At 37.7% G+C, this 24,457-nt stretch overlaps 1 protein-coding gene across 3 annotated transcripts; it reads left to right on the top strand.

Annotated features, from left to right (window-relative positions):
• The first annotated feature begins 8,701 nt into the window (after positions 1-8,701).
• Positions 8,702-23,692, top strand: LOC109211324 (mRNA-capping enzyme-like). Of its 3 annotated transcripts, none has more exons than XM_019374857.1 (16): positions 8,702-8,975; positions 11,785-11,936; positions 13,125-13,208; positions 13,288-13,350; positions 13,493-13,624; positions 13,713-13,883; positions 18,243-18,356; positions 18,701-18,750; positions 19,341-19,503; positions 19,618-19,755; positions 20,528-20,650; positions 20,731-20,829; positions 22,238-22,327; positions 22,498-22,582; positions 22,858-22,988; positions 23,068-23,692. In XM_019374857.1, the coding sequence occupies exons 1-16, from the start codon at positions 8,828-8,830 to the stop codon at positions 23,206-23,208; spliced, it is 1,884 nt and encodes a 627-aa protein (XP_019230402.1). In that variant the 5' UTR covers positions 8,702-8,827; the 3' UTR covers positions 23,209-23,692. The 3 variants fall into 3 exon arrangements, with proteins under 3 accessions (XP_019230402.1, XP_019230401.1, XP_019230400.1); XM_019374856.1 differs by having other exon boundaries at positions 18,243-18,362; XM_019374855.1 differs by having other exon boundaries at positions 18,243-18,368.
• The last annotated feature ends 765 nt before the right edge of the window (positions 23,693-24,457 follow it).

Here is a 24,457-nt window from a genome sequence, read left to right as displayed (position 1 = left end):
AATACGAGGATCACCACAGTTCAGTTGAAAATAGGAAGGGGAAATCATGCTGCGGGGTACAACAAGTATCAACAGGAAACCATCAATTTGGTGTAGAGAAATCCTAACTCAGTTATCAAAAAAAAATGAGGAAATCAAAGACAAGTACACGACATAACCCTTCGTGCTTTTAATCTCTATCAAAATTAGGAAATCAAAGACAAGTACACGGCATCACCCTTCGTGCTTTTACTCTCTCTCACCAAAACAATACACGGCATCACCCTTCGTGTTTTACGCTCTTCCTCACCCAAACAACAATCACAAGGCAAATAGGGTAAGGGAATCTATAAACTCGAAATGAAATCAAGTAACAACAGAAAATCAGTAAATAAACGTAAAGGACAACATAACTCAATTATCAGCAAGAATCAGGGAAATCAAGGACAAGTGCACGGCATCACCCTTCGTGCTTTTACTCTCGTCCTCACCATAAGAATCAATACAATAGGCACGGAATGGTACATCGTGCGGTACGACATCACCCTTCGTGCTTTACACTCTTTCCTCACCATGAAATCAATATAATAGGCACGGAATGGTACATCGTGCGGCACGGCATCATCCTTCGTGCTTTACACTCTTTCCTCACAAAACAAAAGATGTTAAGGAGTGAAGAAAATGAGTTAGAAATCACTTACCAACGTTTTGGAGAAGAAAGGTTGTTTGAAAAATTGCCTCTTATGTTTTTGGGGTTTTGAAAAATGAAAAATAACTGAAAATCTCGTCTAAATATACTAATCTCAGATGCCTTGTGCGGACCGCACAAAATCAACTGCGGCCGCACAGCACTACTTGTGTTCTGCAGTGTCAGGTCTTAGTATTTTCGCCATAACTTTCTCTACAGATGTCCAAATGCCTATTATAATATGTTTCTGAAAACTAGATTCAAAGATCTACAACTTTTGTTTTTGAATCATCCCCAAATTCCTTGTAGATCAAAAGATATGAGCTTCCAAAGTCGGACCAGTGAATCTGTGCGGACCGCACAAAATCAACTGCGGCCGCACAGTCACCGGTGCGGATAGCACAAAAACTACTGCGGTCAGCACTACGAGTTCAGAGGTTTGCACTTCTCTGAACCTGCAACATCCATGTTATTAAGCCTAAGACATCCCGGGACCTACCCAAAACTCACCCGAGACCTCGGAACTCCAAACCAAGTGCACACAAAACCTCAAAAACATCCTACGGACTTATTTGTTTAATCAAATCGCCAAAATAACCTCAATAACAATGAATTAAACCTCAAAATCAAAAAAAAATTCTCAAACTTCTCAAAACATCAATTTTTTTTTGCAATTTAAGTCCGAATCACGTCAAATGACATCCGTTTATCACCAAATTCCACAGAAACGTCTTAAATCATATATAATACCTGTACCGGGCGCCGGAACTAAAATACGGCCCCGATACCATCATGTTCTAAGCAAAATTCATTTCAAATTCCTTTAAACAATTTCAGAAAATAATTTTCTTTAAAAATTCATTTCTCGGGCTTGGGACCTCGGAATCCGATTCCGGGCATACGCCCAAGTCCCATATTTTCCAACGGACCCTCCGGGACCGTCAAATCACGGGTCCGGGTCCGTTTACCCAAAACGTTAACGAAGTCAAATTTATTCATTTTATAGTCAAAACTTATCATTTTTTCCACAGATTTTCACATTTAAGCTTTTCGGCTACGCGCTCGGACTGCGCACGCAAACCGCGGTGATCATAAGGGAGGTTTTAAGGCCTCAGAACGTAGAATTTCATTGCAACACAAGTGATGACCTTTTGGGTCATCACATAGAGTTACAGGAGCACCCTTGACAGATTTCACCTATGTGAGTGTGGAAGTAGACCACTTCCTATGAGAATTGGGCTTGTTCTCAAAAACACTCATGAAAACTGGGATAGCACAAGGCCGTAATGTGCTGGCTAATAAAGCTCATGTCAACACCTTGATTATTATGTGTAAGCAGTGATATTTTATTTCCCTAAAGCAGTCATAGTTCAAGTCTGAGACCACTACTGACTCTGGAGTAAAGATCGTTATTTTGCTAAGTGGAGGTTCAATGCAGATCACACCTTTATTATGCATGATAGTCTCCCTTCAACTGGTAAACTCTCTTATATATTTTAATATTAAAATGAGTGGGGAAATGTTAGTGTAATTGCATTTTATTATTAAAACAAATTCCTATAACTCCCACTACTCCATGATGTAGAAAATGGCCATAACCCCTATAACTCCCACTACTCCATGAAGTAGAAAATGGCCATAACTCTTTTGTAACTCTTCTCCCATGTTCTACCACTAATTATTCCATGTTCTCCATAATATCATAACTATTACCCCACTTTCTTCCAATTTAATTCAAGGAAGAATTCCTATATAAATAGGAGTCTTTCTTCTATATTGTGGTATGAAAAAAATAAGTGTAGAGTGTTTCTATAAAGTGAGGTTAAAGTTGTGAAAAAAGAAGAAGAGAGCTTTTTTACTTTTGTTGAATGAAGGTGTTCATCTTGGTGTAGCTTTGGACTCAACAACTTGTCCAGAGTTTGTTCGAGTCATACGATGTGATCGGGCTGTTGTATCCTGGGGGAGACAGGTCAAGAGGATTACTGCTGGACCAGTGAAAACTTCGCTGCAGCGGGCTTGAATCTCCTTAAAGAGAGCGAGATATCAGCGCCTCAGCCTGAAGATATTTTATTTATTTTATTTTATTTTTCAACTGTAATTGTATTTTCACCAACAGTGGCAGTCGACTTTCACTATTGTGGTTTGTTCAAGCAATTATAAAACAAAGCAAATTGGGGTATGCAAGCTGTAAAATAATGATAATGCTTATTGAAAAACTAACATATTTATAATTGTGGTCTAACTCAGTGAGATTATTTCCAGACATAAAGATGCCATATATTCCACCTTTAGTCTCATGAGCTTGGCCACAACAGGGTAAAGCTTCAACTATATCTTATTGAGCAAATCCTGTAATGCAAAAGCATATAAGTATATCTAACGTGCCTACATCAATGCATATATAGTTAGATTGAGACTCGACGTTAACCTCCCACTATCATAATGCATCGAAAGACATCATAATTTGATTATTAAGAGATTCTGAAAATATATATTGCAAGCAGAGCACTTTTGCTCCACTCTTGTATGGCAGAACATATATCATCTTTCTAGTCAACGAAAATATAAATTTAATTCAGTTCCAAAATGACCCCTTCTCTCTCTCTCTCTCTCTCTCTCTCTCTCTCTCTCTCTCTCTCTCTCTCTCACACACACACACACACACACACACACACATATATATATATATATATATATATATATATATATATATATTATATGCACGCCACAACGACATAATAATAATAATAATAATAATAATAATCAAGAGACAAATATTTTTTTCTTCTTATTTTACCCTTATCGTTTACTACTCATTCTCCAAATCAATTTCAAATATTTTTTGAAATGTTATTATTACTAGTGGTAAATTGTAAAAAAAAATTGTAACAGGAGTGCAAAATCAATAACCAACAATTAAAAATGGACGATGTACAATTTTTCGTATGAGTAAATTAGAGACGGGAGTTGATTCTATTTCCACTGACAGAAGTCTTGAAGAAATGGAGAGGACTTCTAGATGGTGATGATTACAATTTACAATTAATGCCTAGTCTGCAAACGACGTTAAAGGAAATTCATAGGTTTGACGACGACTACAACATTTATATATATATATATATATATATATATATATATATATATATATATATATATATGTGTGTGTGTGTGTGCGCGCGCGCGCGCGTGTGTGTGATGAACAAAGCAAAAAACTTAAGAAAATTCAATTATCGGGAATCTACAGAAAAAAAAATTTGATTTACTCTTGAAAAGGAATTGCCTGAAAAAGTTTTCTTAAGGCGCCTTTGAGTTGAGGCCGCTGGCGGCGCAGAACGAACTAATCCGCGACCAGCAAGTTTTCCGAAAGCGAACTGAATGGAATTGTTACTTTCAAAAAATCTTGCTTCAAATCAAAGAAAGAAGGTCTATTTTCACACGTAGTTCGTCGGTCAAACCAACGATTCTCTTCTCAAAGTAATAGAGAGAGTCTTTTTCTAGTTAGACTTCTATCAATGGAATGAAAGAACCATCCCTTCCTATTTCTTTGTTTGTCCTGTCAGATAGAAAGAAAATTAGACCCTAAAGAGTCCTTCTTTACTTTACTACTTTAGGGGGTGGGGGTGAAGGGGGGTTTACATAGAACCGAGGATGTAAAGACGGTTTTCAGTGCTGGTTATCCAGTTACAGAAGCGACCCCATAGGCTTAAAAAGAAGAAAGAAATCAAACTGATATACAAAGAATTAGCCCAAAGGAAGAAATAGAAGAAGATCCAAAAAAGTTGCTACTATAAAACTCAACAGAATGAGAAGAATAATACCCAAATTGGATAAATAAAGGAGAAAATAGGCAAAATAAAACTTACCTTATTACTCCCTTGGTCGATCACGTTAGAAGACTACCATAGATTCTCCTTATGAAAAATACTGCAAAAATACACAACAAACAAAACCTACTTAGAAGTATGTTACCATTGCATCTTGTAAGATCAATTCTATGGAATATGGTATTTCAGGCTTAACGATCCGGAATTTCCCACAACTTTCAAATTCCATTGCCTCGAGTTACTTGAAATTTTCGGATTCCATGAACTGGTGTAGCCATCTTTGCAATTCAAAATAAGAGAAACCACATACTATTGTTGAATCAACTTGGGGAATACTATTATTAGCAGAGAACAAGGAAGAAAGGGAAAGAAGAAACCACATAAAACATTATTTGCGTAGATAAAAAGCAGTTATGGAATTAGGTTAGTGATGAAGCCCACGTTTGGGTTCGTGGGTTTTTTTCTTCTTCTTTTTCCCTATTTTATTGTAAAAATTTGCAAATCTAATTATTTAGGTATATATTATTAACTTTAAAAAAGGGCCTAATCCCAACGGAAGATAAAAAAAAAGGTTCTAATCCCAACGTGAGAGGAATTGACTAATTTTTTATTACCCAAATTTATTTAATAAATAAATTCAAAAATACCAAACAAACGTACGTGGGAGGATCTATGATTTTTTTGTTTGTTTTAACTTGCAGATTTTTAAAATTTAAAATAATTTAAACTCCAACAAAGTTGGAGATTATCCTAAAATTAGACACTTGTCAATAATATAATCCCACTTGTCATCATAACCTTTCTTTGCCTCTCCTTTTATATATAAATAGATTTTATGGCTAAATGATGGTAAACTTTCCTGATGGAGAGACTGGTGAACGAAAAAGTAGCACGATTTTGGCCAATCAACAAAAAGTAACATACAAATGATAAAATGGATTAGATAAATTCCAATGCAAAAAGTGACATACGATTGATAATAATTCATCAAATATCAACAAATAGCTCCCAAAAGAGGACTGTTGTAGATGGACACCTATAAGGACAGCTCCCAAAAGCCCGGAACTATCCCACCTATTCTTTGCAGACGACCTTATCCTACTAGCCGAAGCTAACCAAAGGAGCTACAACTCGATTATAGATACCATCAACAAATTCTGTATGGCCTCAGGTCAAACCATTAATTTTGAAAAATAAAAAATTGTGTTCTCTAAGAACACCCCGGAAGACATTAAAGACCATGTTAGCAACTAGCCGAAACTAACCATTAAAGACGACCTTATCCTACTAGCCGAAGCTAACCAAAGGAGCTACAACTCGATTATAGATACTATCAACAAATTCTGTATGGCCTCAAGTCAAACCATTAATTTTGGGAAATCAAAAATTGTGTTCTCTAAGAACACCCCGGAAGACATTAAAGACCATGTTAGCAACTGCTTCTCAATGAGACATGCAAATAACTTCGGAAAATACCTAGGATTCCTAATGCCAAATACTAATCCTAACAAAAAAGACTTCCAATTCATTTTAGACCGTATGAATACTAGGCTAAAGGGTTGGAAAACTAAGTTTCTAAATATGGCCGGTAGATCAACCCTTATCAAAGCAACCTTAGCCGCAATCCCCAACCACGTCATGCAGATTTATGACCTTCCTAAAGCAACCCTCAATAAAATCGACTATATCTAAAGAAACTTCCTATGGGGTAGCACGGAAGAGAAAAAGAATGCCACCTTGCTAGATGGAGCATAGTCACAATGCAAAAGAAACAAGGAGGATTGGGCATCCCTAGCACCCACTGGAAAAACTCCTCCTTTAATGCGGCATTAGCTTGGAGATATAAAAAAGAGAATGAGGCTTTGTGGTTCAAAACCCTATCTAGCAAATATGACAATAAGAAAAGTAAAAACCTAGGCTCCACGTTTGGAAAGTTATTAGGAAGGGTTCTATAATTTGTAATACAAATTCCAAATGGCTTGTAGGTAATGGGATGTCCACCAGTGTTTGGCAGGTATATGTGGATAACTCAGCTAGGACCCTTGAGGGACTATATTCAGGGTCCCCTACCTGCCAGGGATCAAAACTTAAAACTCACCAGCATTATAAAAAATGGGACCTTCGACCTTAGAGACCTATCCTTCGAATTTCCCCAAGAAATTGTCTCCAATATCAAGAGCACATACATTAAACAATCCTTGCCCTTAACGGATTCATTAGCCCGGGACTCAAAAGAGCACGACTATTTCTCCACCAAAGCCGCTTATGAGGCAATCTCAGACAATAGGAGTGAAAACACTAAGGACTACTCCTGGCTCTGGAAAATTAATTCCATAAACAAATTAAAATACTTCCTATGAACAGTCAAATGGAATAGGCTACCCACCAAACATATACTAGCCAAAAGAGGAATATGTCATAACGATATCTGTAGCATATGCAATAGGGAGACAGAAGATTCTGAACACATCTTCTTCCGCTGTAACTACGCAAGATCCATCTGGGCACAAAAGAGAACTGACCACCTCTTCCCTCTAAACTCTTTGGATAAAGACTCCTGGTTTAATTGGCTTAAAAAACAGCTTGCATCTAAGAAATCTTTTAATAGCACCTTCCTTGGGCAGCCCTTCTTCCTTTCTTACTTTAGTATATCTGGAACTTTAGGACTGTGATACTCTTCCAAGGAAACAAATCCCCCCCGTCCATAGACCATCCCATTAGCAAAGCTGTTGAATTCATATACATGGCAAAAAACCTAGGTATAAAACTTCCCAAGAAAATGATCCTTGTAAAATGGGAACCCCCCGCCACAAATTTCTATAAACTTAATATAGATGGATCCTGCGAAGGGAATCCAGGGGTGGGAGGGGTAGGAGGGGTATTTAGGGATAACAAGAGCAGTGGACCTTGGGCTTTAACATGAGAATTGAACACGCTACTAACATATACATGGAAATCCTGGCCCTGCTACATGGTGTTAAATTAGCTCTTAAGGAAAACCTCCTCCCAATATTAATTGAGACTGACTGTCTGGAACTAATAAGCCTCCTTAAATCTAACAACTCTCACTATCAAAATTTGCTTGACGATTGCAGGCACCTATTTGGGAAGGCGAATGATCCACCTTTGAAGTACGTCTTTAGAGAGGCTAATGGAGTAGCGAACCTATTAGCTAAGAATGGATGTAACTTGGGCACTTTTTGCTTTTTGCATACTTATGTATCCCTTCCCGCTTTTGTTTCACATGTACTAGAAAGAGACAGTCTAGGCACTTTGTTACCTAGACTGACCTCTCGTTGTAATAGCTCTTAGTTCTTGTTGTATCAATAAAATCGTTCATTACCAAAAAAAAAAGAAATTCATCAAATATACATAACAACACATAACTGTAATCCAAAAAGTAAATTTTAACCGAGCGAGAAAAGATTATACCAACTTAATTGATTATATACAACTACATAGTATATGAGTGACCCAAGTAGAAAATAATACTATTAAAAAATATCTCTTTCTCCCCAAATTTAAACTTTAAAGGATCCTTTAGTTGGTAAAATAAGGGATAATAATTTTTGAATTAGATGCAGATTATTTATTTTGTGTTTAGTTCAATTTTCAAATCTAAAATTAGCAATTCCTGTATTAATTAATACTACAATTAATTATTCTATCTCATATTGAGGGTATCATAGCAATCCTGAAATTACTCATTTCGGATAAAATACTAAAATGACAAATATGTCATTTTCCAATGCTCTTACCCAAAGTCCTTTATAAAATCCCAGGTTAAAATTAAAAATAAAAATTATTCCAAACCAATTTTGTATACACCAATGACCAAACACATGTTCTCTATGATACACTATATATTTTATTACTAGTCCAATAAACCATATACCAATGAAAATATATCTACTAACTAATCCGTTATTATTTAATTTTTGCATTATAATCTTAGGACAATTATTTCTCAACTAAAGGACCCCTAATTATTCATCTTCGTATCCAATTGTTTTTGACCTAGTCAAATAAATTATCTTATAACGATCCACTTTAATTATTTATATGAACTTACTTTATTCTTTCATGTATAATTACTTATTCAAAGCTTTGTTTAAAAAATATTAATATTAATATTATTTACAATCATAAGACTGACATAAAGGAAAAAAAGGGCAGTAAACCAAGAGGTAATAAATTACTCCCAATACAAATTCAACGCCTTTTCTCCTGCAGACAATTTTATTTCCCTTTCCCTCCTTTTGCAACAAAAACCAGCAAGGTCTGCAGACGGCGGCGCATAGCCGGAGACTTTGGCATATGCTCCTGAAAGGCGTCGATGGAAGTAGTAGAAGGAGAACGATTGAAGAAAAGGAAGCAATATGGCGAATATTCAATGCACGCCTCTTCCTCTTCTACGCATAATAATTGGCGATCTCGCTATAATAAACCTCGCAAGTTTTTCGACCGTTACAGCCTACCCTCAGGTACTTGTTCTTAACTTCACTTTACAGTACTAAATTAACATCTTAGATTTACGTTCAGCTCACGTTTACCTTCGGAAAATTTTGTCAATTTTGTGTTCCTTACTATTTTAAGCACTCAGTGAACCCTCATTCCGTTGACTAATTACCAGGTTTAATTATTACGATTAGGTTACTTAAAAACTACTGGAAATAGTGTATTAGTGTATATAACTAGAAAAGAAAGTGCATTTACATGCTACAATTGGTTAAACTAAAGAGACTTTACACTGGCAGGGTATATAACTTAAGTGCCACACTGGACGAGCATAATTAGATATTGAAAATTGTCGTTTTATATATGTCCGGTGCAACAAGGTAAAAAACTTAACACTTTGCTATAACTGATAAATTAAGATGCTCAATTCGGATGAACTCCCCATGCTTATGTTCTCTGCTTTTAATTCAAGTGCTGAAGACATATCCGTTCAGTTTATTTCTGATCACATTTAGTTTGCGTGTTAACCCTCAACTTAAAATTTGCTACTCTAAGTAAACTGTTACTGGTAGTTAGCTATGTACCTCTGAAAGTTTTTGACAGTATAGGTTTTTTCTATTAACATCAAAAAGTTTTAAAGTATAGGTTTTTCTTTTTAATTAACATGTATCTTTTTTTATGCTCGATAGATCTACAACGGAGGCTATATTCTTGCTAAGAAGATTGATGAAAATTTATCATGAAAGGAAGAAAGATATACACGTGGTATTCATTGACCTAGAGAAAGCATATGATAGAGTACCATTGTCCTGTGATGGGTGACGGAGAAGAAAGTAATTCATATTAAATGCATATGCCATAAAGACATGTATGAAGGAGCTGTCACTAGCATGAGAACAATAGCAGGAGATACAGAGGAGTTTCCTATAACAATAGATCTAAACCAGGGATTAGCATTGGGCTTCTACTTTGTTTGCCCTAGTTATGGATGAATTAACCAACATAACACAAAACGAGGTTGATGGTTTATATTGTTTGCTGAGGATATTGTGCTAATTGACGAAATTAGCAGTGGTGTCAACCAAAAGCTTGAACTATGGAGAAGCACTTTAGAGAGTAAAGGTTTTGTGATAAGTAGAAGTAAGACTGAATACATGCACAACAAGTTTAGTCAGCATGATACAGTATTATCAAAGGCGAAAAGCTCTGAAAAATGCTCCAGGTCTATCGGGGCTTTAAGCGCAAAGCTCATGTTAAGTGTGGGCTTTAGTATATAAAGGCGCAATGAAGTAAAAAGATAAAAATACATATGTAATTTAAGAAAAATAATAATAAATTCATTTATAATGTTTTCCTTAACAAGTAATACACGTTTTTGCCGATTATATTGGTTGTTTAGTACCACTCGATTCAAGATAGAACACATGGGTAATGAGTGCACACGCCTTAGTGCCTTGCCTACAGCCCTACACTGAACCACAACTTAAGTGAGGTGAAGCGCCCTCCCCTAGATTTTCTGAGCTTCGGGGTTTAAGCGCGTCTTAAATGAGCCTTTGATTACACTGCCATGATAAGAATTGAGGTGAGACTAAAGGGATTGTGGAAATACAAATAATTTAGATATCTAGGCTCGTTGTTTCAAGAGAATTGAATGTTAGGTGAGATGTTACTCATAGTATTAAGACCAGATGGTTGAATTGGAGAAGTGCTATCAGGGTGTTATGTGATAGAATGATGCCTAGCAAAGTGAAAGATAAGTTCTAAAGAATACTCTAAGACCGACAATGTTATATGGTAGTGAATGTTGGGTCACTAAAGTCCAATATATCCACAAGATGAGTGTGCACAGATGTAGATGCTAAGATGGATGTGCGGTTATACAAGATTAGATAGAATTATAAATGACCACATCCACCAGAAGATGCAAGCAGCATGCATTGAAAACAAAATGAGAGGTCGCTTGAGAAGGTTTGGTCATATCCTTCATCAACCTGCAAATGCACCGATTAGTAGATGTGAAACTGTGATGAATGAAGGTGTTAAAAGGAGGGCAGATAGACCTAAAATTACATGGTTGGAAATTGTCTTGAAAGACCTACAAATACTTGAAATCAATATGGACTTAGCTAAAGATATGGCACAATGAAAGAATAAGATTCATATAAGTGATATCTACTAGTTGGCAATAGGTTTTAGTCTTGTTAAAGAACTTCTATTATTATTGTTATTATTACTAATATTTATATATATCTATCCATCTTATTCACTTTTATTTTATTTGGTGTGGTGATGACATGAGTTGAGCTTAAATGGAAAAGGAAGAATTTATGTAGCCGACCCAAATTTGTTTGGGACTAAGGCTTAGTTGTTGTTATTATTGTAGTAACATGTAATTTTTTTATTATTATTGTTTAACTGATTATAGTAGGTTATTTACCTTCTTTCTAGGTTTTACGGTATACATAGTTGTAACTAACATGATAATTCAGAAGATAGTTCCACTGTTAGCGTGTAAACATTAAACACCTATCTGATAATTTTGTCCCTTTTTCCTTCCATTGTCATTTTATTTCAGCTGTTTTGGTCTTAAGACCTGAAGGGGTGTACTAGGTTCTTCAATTTCATCTTCAGTCATCTGATTGTTTCCACAAGCATGCATGTCCAAGATTTTGTTATTGTGTGATAAGCTGGATGTCCTGATGTTCATAAGCTCTCATCTTGTTTTGTTCCACGAATTGTTGCATTTACTAAGTTTTTACTTTTAAAAGAGAAACATATCTTCCATTCACATAAGCCTCTCTTTAACGTTATCCTGATAAGAGTGTCTTTTTACAGGTTGGTTATATTGTCCTCCATATGGTGATAATATAGGTTTTATTATCCCATCAAAAGTGCCTTTAAGTGAATCATTCGACAAGAACATCCCTCTTGGAGAAAGATACACCCCAAAAGAATTAATCGACAAGCAAAGATGTTTAGGAAGAGAAGTAAGTGGTGCAGTGACCAATATTTTCTTCTAGTTATCATTTACTATTTGCTCTATCTCTTCCTCCCCACCCTTGCCACTTAAAATTAAGGTTAACTTGGTGATTATTATCTTGATACTCGCCGTGCTGATTTATTGGATATACCCGATATCTTTCTGCACCAATTTCTCTCCTTAATTGCCATCTGAAGAACCATTGCATTGTAGCTCTCTTTTCCGTCACTCCTATCTTATACATTCTCCCAATGTTGTTGTTTCTTGTTTTAGTCATGCTTTATTTTGGTGGGCTTTTGTTTCTTAGTTGGTTAATTCCTGAGAAGTTCCACCTGATTTTATTTTGATCTGCTTTGAGAAGGAAGTCAGTGTATGTCTGTATGTTTAATGTGTATACCTTCTCTTTATTTGTTTTTTGTTTTTTGGGGGCAGGAGTAGAGGGAGCTTATATGTTTGCCAACTCACTATTTCCTATAGGGATTGGCTGTAGTCTCATTTGACTTATCTATTGAAGTTAAGTAATTATCCAAATATTCTTTATTAAACAGAATTATCTGAAGAAAACAAGAAAAACCTTTTCATCATTAAACATCCTTTTTATCAAAAAGTAAAACCTTTGGCTGGATCCAGTAATTTTTAAGGCCAAGTCTTGTGAGTTTTAAGTCCTGTGAGTTTTTATATAGTATAGTAGTATGTTCATAAAAGAAGTTGTTTATAAGAAAAGAGTAAAAGAAAGAAATTGAAAGAAAGTTATCTGCGCGTATGAGGACCTGTGCTCTCTTATACAACAAGATTTGGTATCTAATGTCTTCTGAGTTTATAGGACAAGTAGACATGTGTTCAGTGTCGTCATTTAGAGAGAGATGTGGCTCAAAGATGGTGGCTGCTGAGACTTCTGCTTATTTATTTGTAGTTCTGGTAGTGAAGCACCGAAGCTAGAATATTAAGTGTTTGTGTGTGAGTTGATACCTTGTAGAAGTCTTACCTAAGATACGCATCTACAACAGATTTTATTTGTGTCATTGTCTGTTAATCTTGCTTACTGCCAATCTTTTTACTAGTTGGATTTTTAGTGTCTGTTCAATATATATATATATATATATATAACATATTATCCACGTCGTGCATTATATTCATCTTATCTTTAGCCCAATAGCCATCATCCATGTCTTGCATTACTAACAATCAATTGCAGATAGGACTGGTGGTTGATTTAACGAACACTGACCGTTACTATCCAGAATCAGATTGGACCAGTCATGATATTAGACATGTTAAGGTAAATATGGGCAGTTTTATTTATCCTATTTGATCTCATGGTTAACTGGCCAGTGGTATGCTATGTTCGGTTTATCCAGATTCGATGCCCGGGACAGGACTCTGTACCTGATGCTGAATCTGTAGATAGATTTGTTTCTGAGGTAATTCTTCTTCTGCTGTCGCATGCATGTCAGCTATCTTTTCATCATGCTCTGCATGTCTGGGAAGGGCGCCTATGGCTGTGTGATAATTACTTTTCACTTTGCTTAGTGTCTCATCTTCAGAACTTATATTTGATTGCAGATCGTGCAATTTACATCTCAAGAATCTCAAGCAAGCAAGTATGCTGTTGTCCACTGCACTCACGGTCACAACCGAACAGGATATATGATTGTACATTTTCTCGTACGCAATCAGTCAGTTAGTGTTAGTGAGGTTAGTGATCTATTCTCTTTTTTTTTAATTGTTTTATTCTTCTTAGTATTCCAACATAATTTAGAATATCTGTCTGTCTTATCTTCAGGCAATAGCAATATTTTCCCGAGCACGCCCTCCTGGAATTTACAGACAGAAGTATGTTGAAGCATTATATGACTTTTATTTGCAAGCGAAGCCTGAACCTCTCGTTTGTCCCCAAACTCCAGAATGGAAGAGAGACGCTGATCAAGATAATGATGCTGTTGCTCCTTCTTCTGTAAGTAGCTCCTTTGAGATTATTTGGCGAACAATTGCTGCTTTGATATATCAGAAAATTCTCACGGGTTCAACCCTGGAGCAGTTAGTGCACTATTATTGAATTGGTGAAAGATCATGCATGAAGCAATTATTAGTTACTATGAGGAGCGCTCTGATTATAGATGTGAATATTGTACTTAGATGCGTACCACATCACAATCACACTGTATGAAGTTAATCACTGTGTGAAGTTAAAAGTCACGTTGTTGGCCTGTGTGACATATCAAACTCCATGAACCAATGAAGTTTGTTGTTTGAGGTTTTACTTGAGCCGTCTTTTCTAGTGCTGCAGGTTAACTAGGGAAGTGCCACATTTATTTTGCATTCACTTGCAGAGATTTGATTTACTATTCATATTTTACTACCGTTCTATGAGTTTGCTGATTACCAAAAGAACTGATTCCTTAGAATATTGCGTATTTTCTTTAAAGACAACAAGAAGTTGTTGACAGCAAGCTAGCATCACTATTTATCTTCACTCCGTTTCTGCCAAGTTTAAAAGGAGCGTGAACTGTATGCTTCCGAACATTTAGGATAAGGCTGTGAGAAATATAACACAAAAGGAAGAACTGAAGATTGTAGTTCTTGTTTATTCTCCCAAGCTATTGGGTGTTTAAATAGTAAATACACCTATTCTAAACCTAAGTTGCTCGGACACTGGTGCAGATCTAGAGGTCGGATCCTTCGAGATGTAAATTCTAAGATTCGGGGATGTGGATCCTAGTACAGATACGGGTGCGGGGATCCGGCTAAAAATAATTCAAAAAAGTAAAAATATAAAAAGATATCTCTAAATTATGAGAAATTTTGTGGAATACTTATGTATAGTTTGTAAATTGTGGATATCTTTTTTATTGTCAAGTTGTAGATAAGTAAAGGATTGATTTCCTAGATAAGATATGCTACTTTCTTCAAATTTGGTTTTGATTTCGGGAATTAAATTGTATATCGTCTCGAATATTTCCGTCTGTCTTGGTCAAAGTACCCAAAATTGTTTGACCAGATCCGGTACAACCGGATCTCATACACACACACCCATGCTAGTGTCATGTCGACACGGGTGCGGCACCTAAACTACCATGTCAGAGCAACTTAGTTCTAAACTGGGAAAGAAATTAAGACAACTTACAAATAAATATCTTCCTAATTGGTTCTAACTAATATACACTATATTCTCAACAAAGGCTGTGTCATAATGGCACAAGTATCTCCACTGCTTAATTTGCTTAGGCAGATTATGGAGTAAAAGTTTAATTTTGGATTTGACGGAAACCTAAAACTTTTCGATAAATTGTTGTAAAGCTAATGCTTCAAAACAATCATGTCTTTGGTTTTGTGGCAACTTTTGTTGCTTCCTTGAAGAAAAATTGCTCTAGTAAGGATAATATCATAGACCTTGTAATGATGATTGTATGACTTGGGTTTTCTCATTGTTCTGCTGATAGTACTCTTCTAGTTTGATCTGAACAACAACAACAACTACCCAGTAAAATCCCACCAGGTGGGGTCTGGGAGGGTAATGTGTACGCAGACCTTACCCCTACCCGATAGGGCAGAGAGGCTGTTTCCGATAGACCCTCGGCTCAGAAAAATGAAAATGAAAAAGAAAACAAGAAAAGACAACTCATTAGTAACTCCAGTAGCAACCGTAATAGTAATGGAAGCATAACAACCAAAAGATGAAAGACATGCAATAACAGTAACCAGTATCTAAGGCCCAGGGCTAAGATAAACAGCAAGTACAGAGTGTATTCAGCCTAAACTGCAAGCTATCTAAGATCAACCCTAATCCAACCCCGCCTTACCCCCGGAACGAAGTAAGGAAAGTGCTACTACCCCTAACCTACAACCCTAATGCTAGACTTCCAGGCCTTCCTATCAAGGGCCATGTCCTCGGAAATCCGCAGACGTACCAGGTCCTGCATGATCACCTCCCCCCAATACCTCTTAGGCCTCCCTCTACCTCTTCTCGTACCTACCACTGCCAACCGCTCACAGCTCCTTACCGGCGTATCAAGACTTCTCCTCTGCACGTGCCCGAACCATCTGAGCCTTGCTTCCCGCATCTTGTCATCCACAGGGGCCACGCCCACCTTCTTCCGAATATCTTCATTCCTAATCTTGTCTATCCTAGTGTGCCCGCACACCCACCTCAGCATCCTCATTTCTGCTACCTTCATCCTCTGGATATGGGAGTTCTTAACCGGCCAACACTCTACTCCATACAACATGGCCGGTCTAACCACAACTCTATAGAACTTACCTTTGAGTGGCAGTGGCACTTTCTTGTCACACAGAACTCCAGATGCAAGCCTCCATTTCATCCAGCCCGCCCCTATACGGTGAGTGATGTCCTCGTCGATCTCTCCGTCCCCCTGAATCATCGATCCAAGGTACTTGAAGCTATCTCTCTTCGGGATGACCTGTGACCCAAGACTCACGTCCCTGCCTACTTCCCTCGACTCAGCGCTAAACTTGCACTCCAGGTCTGTCTTAGACCTGCTCAACTTGAATAGACTCGAGGGTCTGTCTCCAAACCTCCAATCTCTCGTTAACCCCGACCCTCGTCTCATCAATTAGAACTATGTCATCAGCAAATAACATACACCATGGCACATCCCCTTGAATATGGTGTGTCAAAGTGTCCATCACCAAGGCGAATAGGAACGGGCTAAGCGTAAAGCCTTGGTGTAATCCCATAACAACCGGAAAATGCTCCGAGTCTCCTCCCACAGTCCTAACTTGGTCTTAGCTCCATCATACATGTCCTTAATTGCTCTTATGTAGGCTACCGGCACGCCCTTCACCTCAAGATATCTCCAGAGCACCTCCCTAGGAACCTTGTCGTACGCTTTCTCCAAGTCAATAAACACCATGTGCAGATCCTTCTTCTTATCCCTGTACTGTTCCACCAATCTCCTAATAAGGTGGATAGCTTCCGTAGTGGAGCGACCCGGCATGAACCCAAACTGATTGTCAGAAACAGACGTCGTCTTCCTCACCCTCACCTCCACCACCCTTTCCCAGACTTTCATGGTATGGCTAAGTAACTTGATACCCCTATAATTGTTACAACACTGGATGTCACCTTTGTTCTTGTACAAAGGTACCACTGTACTCGACCTCCACTCATCTGGCATCCTCTTCGTCCTAAAAATTACATCGAACAACCCAGTCAGCCATTCCAATCCTGCTCTACTACACACTTCCAAAACTCCACCGGGATTTCATCTGGCCCGGTCGCTCTACCCCTACTCATCCTACGCAAAGCCCCCAGGACCTCCTCCACCTTAATGCGCCTGCAATACCTAAAATCCCGAAGACTCTCCGAATGCCCCAAGTCCCCTAGCACTATATCCTGGTCCCCCTCCTCGTTTAGAAGACCGTAGAAGTACGTCTGCCATCTCTGCTTAATCTGGGACTCCCCCGTCAATACTCTACCATCCTCGTCTTTGATACACCTTACTTGGTCCAGATCCCGGGCCTTCCTCTCCCTCGTTTTAGCTAGCTGAAACAGCTTCCTGTCCCCGCCTTTCTCCCCCAATTTCTCGTATAGACGGCTAAACGCTGCATTCTTAGCCTCCGTAACCGCCATCTTCGCCTCCTTCCTAGCCACTTTGTACCTCTCTCTCTCCTCTCCTCTTCGCTAGTGCTCCCTGCCATCTTCGTGTACGCTACCTTCTTCGCCTCCACTTTACCTTGGACTACGTCATTCCACCACCAGTCGCCTTGGTGCCTGCTAGAAAAACCCTTTGATATACCTAGCACCTCCCTTGCCGCCTTCCTCACACAGCTCGCCGTCATTGACCACATAGTGCTCGCGTCTCCCCTACTCCTCCAAGCTCCCATAGCGGATAACCTCGCCTCTAACTCGTGGGCTTTATCCTTGGTTAAAGCTCCCCATTTAATCCTCGATCGTCCACGAGCGTGCCTCTTTTTCCTCCTCATCCGAATGCACATGTCCATCACTAAGAGCCTATGCTGGGTCGCGAGGGTCTCTCCCGGGATAACCTTGCAATCCTTGCACAACCCTCTATCACACCTTCTGAGGAGAAGGTAGTCAATCTGAGTCTTCACCGCCGAACTTTGGAAAGTAACCAGATGCTCCTCCCTCTTCGGAAAAGTCGAGTTCGCAATCACCAGCTCGAAAGCTTTAGCGAAGTCTAACAGCACAGTGCCTCCTCCGTTAAGCTAAAAATAAGCTGCCTATTGAACAGCACGCTATTTGCTCATCAATCAGGATTCATGTATGTACCTATTGTCTTCTTCCCTTTTTGTTCCTCATCTTTATCAACATGCCAGAACCTCGTTATTGCAGGGGAATCTTACAAAAGCAGGAGCTATGTCAGATGCAGATTTTGGGGGCGAACCTATCCCATTTGCAGAGGTTCAGAGGATGAAGAACTTCTGCTATCAAGTGCTTAATTTGCATGTACAGGTTCCAGTTATGCAAAAGTTTTATCATTTTTCACATCAAAACATGTGTATTTTACTTTCTTTTACTGTATCTTATATGAATTGGAGATCTCTTGTTTACTCATACTCATGGAAGATTTGCTTGCAAGTAGCATTGTTTTTAATTTTGAATATTCTTCCAGATACTTACCCAAGTCTCAGATGAAACAAATTACATATAGTTCCTGAATGATAGTAATGTTCTTGCTTTGCTCGTACAAGTATTTTCCTGTTTGCTTTAGGTGCTTGCTATGCGCTTGATATATTTATTATTATTTCTTTTGATTTCTTTTGGTACATAACTAAATCTTTGGTCCTTAGGCAAAGAGTAATACCCGAAGTCCAGGATCACACTCAGTCTCTCTCAACAGGTTGAACTATAAATTCTTCTTTTTGGATATATCTTTACACAGGCACTAATTTGGCAAAAAAATTCTCTTATACCCAACTTCTACAATATTTAGGCAATATTTTACACCAGCTTGTATGGCCAAACATTGTATTCCAAAAAGATGCATGTGGTGCCAAAGATCTGGGTCTTCATCTTTAGCTGTTCTGTGTACGCTTTAGGATTGGCAAGTAATTTCAGTTGCATGCACGTTTCACAAAAAATGTGCATGCTTTATATAATATTGAAGCATAGATCAGGGATTTTACTAATTGCACTTGGAAAGGGATATTTTGAGCATGGTTATGATGCTAATTAGGAATTATTTTTCATGTTTGCTTTTTTGTTCTCATAGTTTATTTAAGATTTTAAGTGGCAAAGGGTGGGTGTTGTAGTATTGTAGTTTTGGCCTTTGGACATGATTAACATTTATTACTTGTTAAGAAATTAATTTTCTTTTATGTCTGAAGTATATTATTAGATTTACAGGTTACGGAAAGCATAATTTTAGATATGTGTCAACGTATCTTGATTTCATTTTCTGGAACTTTGATGCTTTGAGTCAAATTGTAGGGACAAATTGCATCTTCTGAGCCAGCAACTCTACCATGTCACCTGGAGTGCCGAGGGGCCACGATACATGATGCTAATAGATAGGGAGGGTTGTTATTTGATTGATACACAGTTCTATTTCAGGAAGGTTCAGTTGCGGTTTCCTTGCAAATATATCTATCAGGTACTTCATCCATTAAGGACCTCTTGTGATTCATCGTGAGGAATACTGGTTCTGCAGCTTTACGATTTTGGTCTTTTTCTGCTGTAGAAGATTCACAAATTTCCTGTCTGTTAGGGTAGAGCTGACGTTACTCATCGCTACACGTTACTTGATGGTGAATTGGTTACTGAGACTGAGCCAGAGACACAAGTGAAGAGGACTATTTACCTCATCTATGATATGATAGCAATTGATGAATCCTCTGTTACAGAGGTATGTCTTCGTGTACATTTTTATCGGCCAAAATGACTTGAACGAATCTTTTGCGATCTATGTTCTGCATACCTCTTATCGTACAAGGATGAGAGATGCGAATATCAATAGTACTGTGGCGACAATCAGCTTTTCCAAAAGAGTGTAGAATACTACTGCCTTTGCTTCAATATATGTGACGTAGTTTGACTCATCACGGAGTTTAAGAAAAAAGAAAACTTTTGAAATTTGTGGTCTTAAACATGCCATAATATTTGTGGCTATAAGACATTTGAAACTTGTGGTCTTAAACATTGCATAACATTTGTGTGACTATAAAAGCTTCTCATTAAGCGTAAGGGTAAGTGGGTTAAATGGAAAGTTTAAAGTTAAATTGTTTCCAAATATAGAAAGGTGTCATCCTTTTTGGAACATATTAATAAGAAAAGTCTGTCATATAAATTGGAATGAGGGAGTAGTTGCTTCTTAGGTTGTAATTTATCTGTTTTGAGAATGTCATAAGGATGATTAATCCTCAGACTTCTGCAGTCAATCATGTGTTCGAGAATACTGGTTCACTGGAGTAGTTTTTTGGTATTAGATATGTGGACTATTCTTTTACGGGCATTTTCATCTTTCTCTTCCAGTATGTGACAGATTTGCTTTCTGTGGCAAGTACTTTATTGTTTTCTTTCAACAGTCTTCATTTTGGCATATAGTAAATTTTTAATTTGGTTGGGTTTTCATGAAAAGTTGCTTATTTTATGATTTGTGCATCCAAATACTTTTGCAGCTACCTTTCCACCATAGGTTAATGCTAATTGAAGACGAGGTGATCCGACCCCGAAACTTTGAACGTGAATTCTTATTCACATGTGTAAATCCATACTACCGATATGACCTGGAACCATTTGAAGTATGTATGATCTCAATAAAGGTTCTCTACATGTTATTTTATGATCCCTTCTGTCCTGATGATTGTTTTGCACATGCCAGGTGAGGAGGAAGGATTTCTATTTGCTGTCTGCAGCTTCTAAGCTGATCAAAGATATAACGCCAAGTCTTCCACATTCAACTGATGGTCTTATCTTTCAGGTGCTATGGGAGCTACTCGTATCTGCTTTAACATTAACAAGCAATTTTTCATATCAAGATCATTTAGATACAATTTAAATTATGACGTTCAGTACAACCTACAAGAGCTTAAGGAAATTCTGGCCCAACCTTTATTAGTAGTGTCCTTAGTTTACCAAGCTTCTTTGTATCTCATTTAGATACCAATACATTTAAACTTGTGCTAGTGAAGTCTGCAATGTCATTCATCCTGGAATGAGGACAGTGAGAGATATAGGGACATTAGGCTGGAATTGGATAGATCACGCTCGTCATTTGGCCTGGGATGATCTGTTTACCTGCAGCATTTTGTTCCTTAAGCTAATTTTATCGAATTTAATGAACTGAGTAGAGTTTAACATTGGAGATCAAGCATTTTCATTAACAGAGATATAGCTCATTTGAACTGCTCTCTCTCTCTCTCTCTCTCTCTATATATATATATATATATATATATATGTGTGTGTGTGTGTGTGTGTGTGTGTGTGTGTGTGTGTGTGTGTAGTCAATTCAGATAGGGATGCTATTTAAAACAAATTTTCAAGGACAGAAGCTGGATACTTTTATGCAAAGAAGTTGAATTTGGATTACATGAAAATACTAAGGTAGCAAAGAAAAAAAGAGAGACCCGGTTGTGGTCTTTAATGAAATAATGAATGGAGAAATTATGAGAATCAAGATCTAAAGAAAGAATAGGAACATGATAGGATCTGGAGCTAAAGAAAAAGGAACAGAAGTAAAAGCAACACGAACATTCAGACTATAATAGGGAAAATAAACAGAATATATGATAAAAGAAAAGAAAGAAGAATAAACCTGTAGATGGAAAGCAAAATAAGCTTGGAACTTAGATTCAGTATCTTAATCCTAAAGTAAATATACTCTGAATTTTTTAAAACAATTTATTCAGACCTAGCTTTTCCATGTAGACTAAAAAGAACATTTCTGGTAACAAAGTTCTGAATTGATATCTGCTTCCTAATACCAAAAAGATACCTAAAAGTACGAGACTTTGCTCTACTGAACCTTTCGATACTCTATCATTGCATGTTTACAATTTTCAGTTCATCTTACTGAAAAAGTGAAAGAGAATGAAATTTTGAAGAGAAATTGGATGAAATGATTTCATCTGCAAATGCACCCAAGTGATGCACTCTCGTAGATCTGACTTGAGAGAACTTGTCCACCCCAATTAAGTGTAATTACCTTCACTTACATGCTTGTTGTGCACTCTTGATGTGTCTGCATACGTGCTTTGTCTTTTGACGTAAAGCTGCTGGGACCAGCAAGTCACTTTGTTATGGTTGGTACATTCTGAAGCTAATTTCTGCTTTAGATAGCAAATTGCTTGTAACTTTGCTTACCTGGCTCCTGATAATTTATAATACAGGCCTGGAATGCAACTTATGTGCATTGTGAACACGATGGGCGTCTGAAATGGAAATATCCTGGAATGAGTACTGTTGATTTTCTCTTTGAGGTGGTTATAATTTCTTTCATCGTTAGCTCTCAAACTGCAGTTTGATTTGTAGTGTTTATATGCTGAGCTTTTTCCTGTGTATACATTAACAGTAGTAGATAACATCACATAGTAGTGGCTCTGATCACTTTACTACTAGGATAATCTGATTAACAAGTTGGCATTGGTAGGTGGGAGTCGACGGTAGCAATTTGCTTTATCTGCAAGAACACGGAAACAAGAAACTAATTGAAGGTTGCAGAGTCATGTTTAAAGGTTTGATGATCACTTCTTTTTCTCCTTTCTTTGAGCTCATATTCCCTTCTAGGAGTTTCCAGTGGCAAAAAGATCTCTCCTTTCCTTCCCTTTGCTTGCAACGCTCGTCTGTGCCAGCTGGCACTGAGAATTTGAAGATCTATCCCTTGAATTCTATTAGGAAATGTTAGCAAATTCTTTTGCTTTTGTTCTGCAAAAAATGAGGTGGTGATAATATGACTGCCTCCTCAAGTTTTCTTAACCAAGTTTGGTCTGATTGGTACTTTCTCCTGCAGATGGGTCTGACTTGTCTTTGTACTCGGGTAGGATAATAGAGTGTTCCTGGAACGCCCATGAAAATGCTTGGATCTTTGTGCGGATCCAAACAGAGAAATCAAACCCAGATCGTATTAGTGTCTACGAGGAGGTTTGTCTTATAGCAACATCATCCCTCGTTTTAACAGCATTTACAACTATTTTTGACCGATGAAACATCTAATGGACAGGCAAAGCACATCATAGAGGGCAATCTTACAGAGGATATCTTGTTAGATGAGATTGATAAGGTAGCAGGTTTACCTATATACACTGACTGGGTAAAACGACACAGTGGATCTTCTTTTAGAAATGTCTGGAGAAGGCATTGAGGGATTTTCTGCTGTTCTTTTCTTTTTCACCATTGAGGGATTGAGGTGAGAGGCGGAGGAGGTTTTAGTCTAATTCAAAATGACTTTGCAATCATCATTCATCATTCAGGGGGATTCTTCTCATTTACTGATTTTCCAAGTTCAAAGAGTTGATAATTTAGGGCGTATCTTGGTTATGATGGAGGCAAGTGCTGGGCATAAAATTTTCATTTGCTCGGTCAATCAGAGCATCAGAACTCTGGGGAATGTCAAGACAATATAAAAGTAGAGGTCTAGGTGATGTTTGGAAAATTTTCTTGGAAAGTTGGTGCAAAATAGTATCAACTTTTTTCCCTTTTCCTTTTAAACTTATCACTCAAAGTGGAGGCTTTTGTGATTTCATGTACCTACTGTAATATGCAGGAAAAGGATATACTGTACGATGATTGTCGTATGTAGAAGCCGTGATCTTGAAATGAAATATACATGTTTTCTGTGCACGCCATATGATTAGCCTAAGCTTATTCAGATGCCGGGATCTTACTGATAGCAGTAGGGGTGTCAAATGAGTGGGTGGGGCTAAAATTGAGCGTGTCATAAAAGATTACTTGAACTGAAATGGGTTGGGTCAAGATGGACTGAACAATAGTTTGTAAACCAAAACATTTTAGACTACTCAATGTTTGTGTTGCAATAATGGGGTATGATGGACTTTCTGTTGACTGACAAGTGGCTTAGCTTTGCCGGCAGCTCATTTCAAATTCTTTTTATTCCAATTTTGCAGTCAACTTAATACTTGATGGCCTGTTTCAATGCGTTTTCTAGTGGTATTATTAACATCCTTCAGATGTCTAATTACAGAAAAATGAAGAGAAAGCGTAAAGCTAAGATTGAAAGCGAGGGCATTTAATTTTCTTGGTTGAAGTTTCAAAGGTGGTTAGATGACGCATATTCTGAGCAAGTGTTGGCACTCTTCAACGTAGCTAGGAGTAGGGGTGTTCGTCGGTCGGTACGGTACGGTATTTAGACATTTCGGTACGGTATTTAGACATTTCGGTTCGGTATTTTCAGTACTCGGTATCCTAAAATGCTATACCAATACCGTGCCTAATTAAACTCGGTATGGTTGGATTTTTTGCCTTTCGGTTTCGGTTTATTCGGTATGGTAACTTCGGTTTATTCGGTTCTAAAGCAGCTTCGGAACGTTATATTTTGGGGAGAATAACAGCTTAACTGGCCAGGAAAATTAAAATTATAACTAGCCAGTAAA

Source organism: Nicotiana attenuata, unplaced genomic scaffold (genome assembly GCF_001879085.1).
Source record: "Nicotiana attenuata strain UT unplaced genomic scaffold, NIATTr2, whole genome shotgun sequence".
Classification (NCBI taxonomy): domain Eukaryota; kingdom Viridiplantae; phylum Streptophyta; class Magnoliopsida; order Solanales; family Solanaceae; genus Nicotiana; species Nicotiana attenuata.
Note: the sequence above shows the minus strand (reverse complement) of the source record. Positions and strands in the feature narration are given on the sequence as shown.

Excerpts from the sequence above, each read along its gene's own strand:
- LOC109211324 (XM_019374855.1), top strand. The coding sequence starts at position 8,828 with ATGGAAGTAGTAGAAGGAGAACGATTGAAGAAAAGGAAGCAATATGGC. Across the intron at positions 13,884-18,242 it reads ATGCTGTTGCTCCTTCTTCT|GGGAATCTTACAAAAGCAGG; the intron begins GTAAGTAGCTCC and ends TCGTTATTGCAG. Across the intron at positions 20,830-22,237 it reads CTGATGGTCTTATCTTTCAG|GCCTGGAATGCAACTTATGT; the intron begins GTGCTATGGGAG and ends TTTATAATACAG.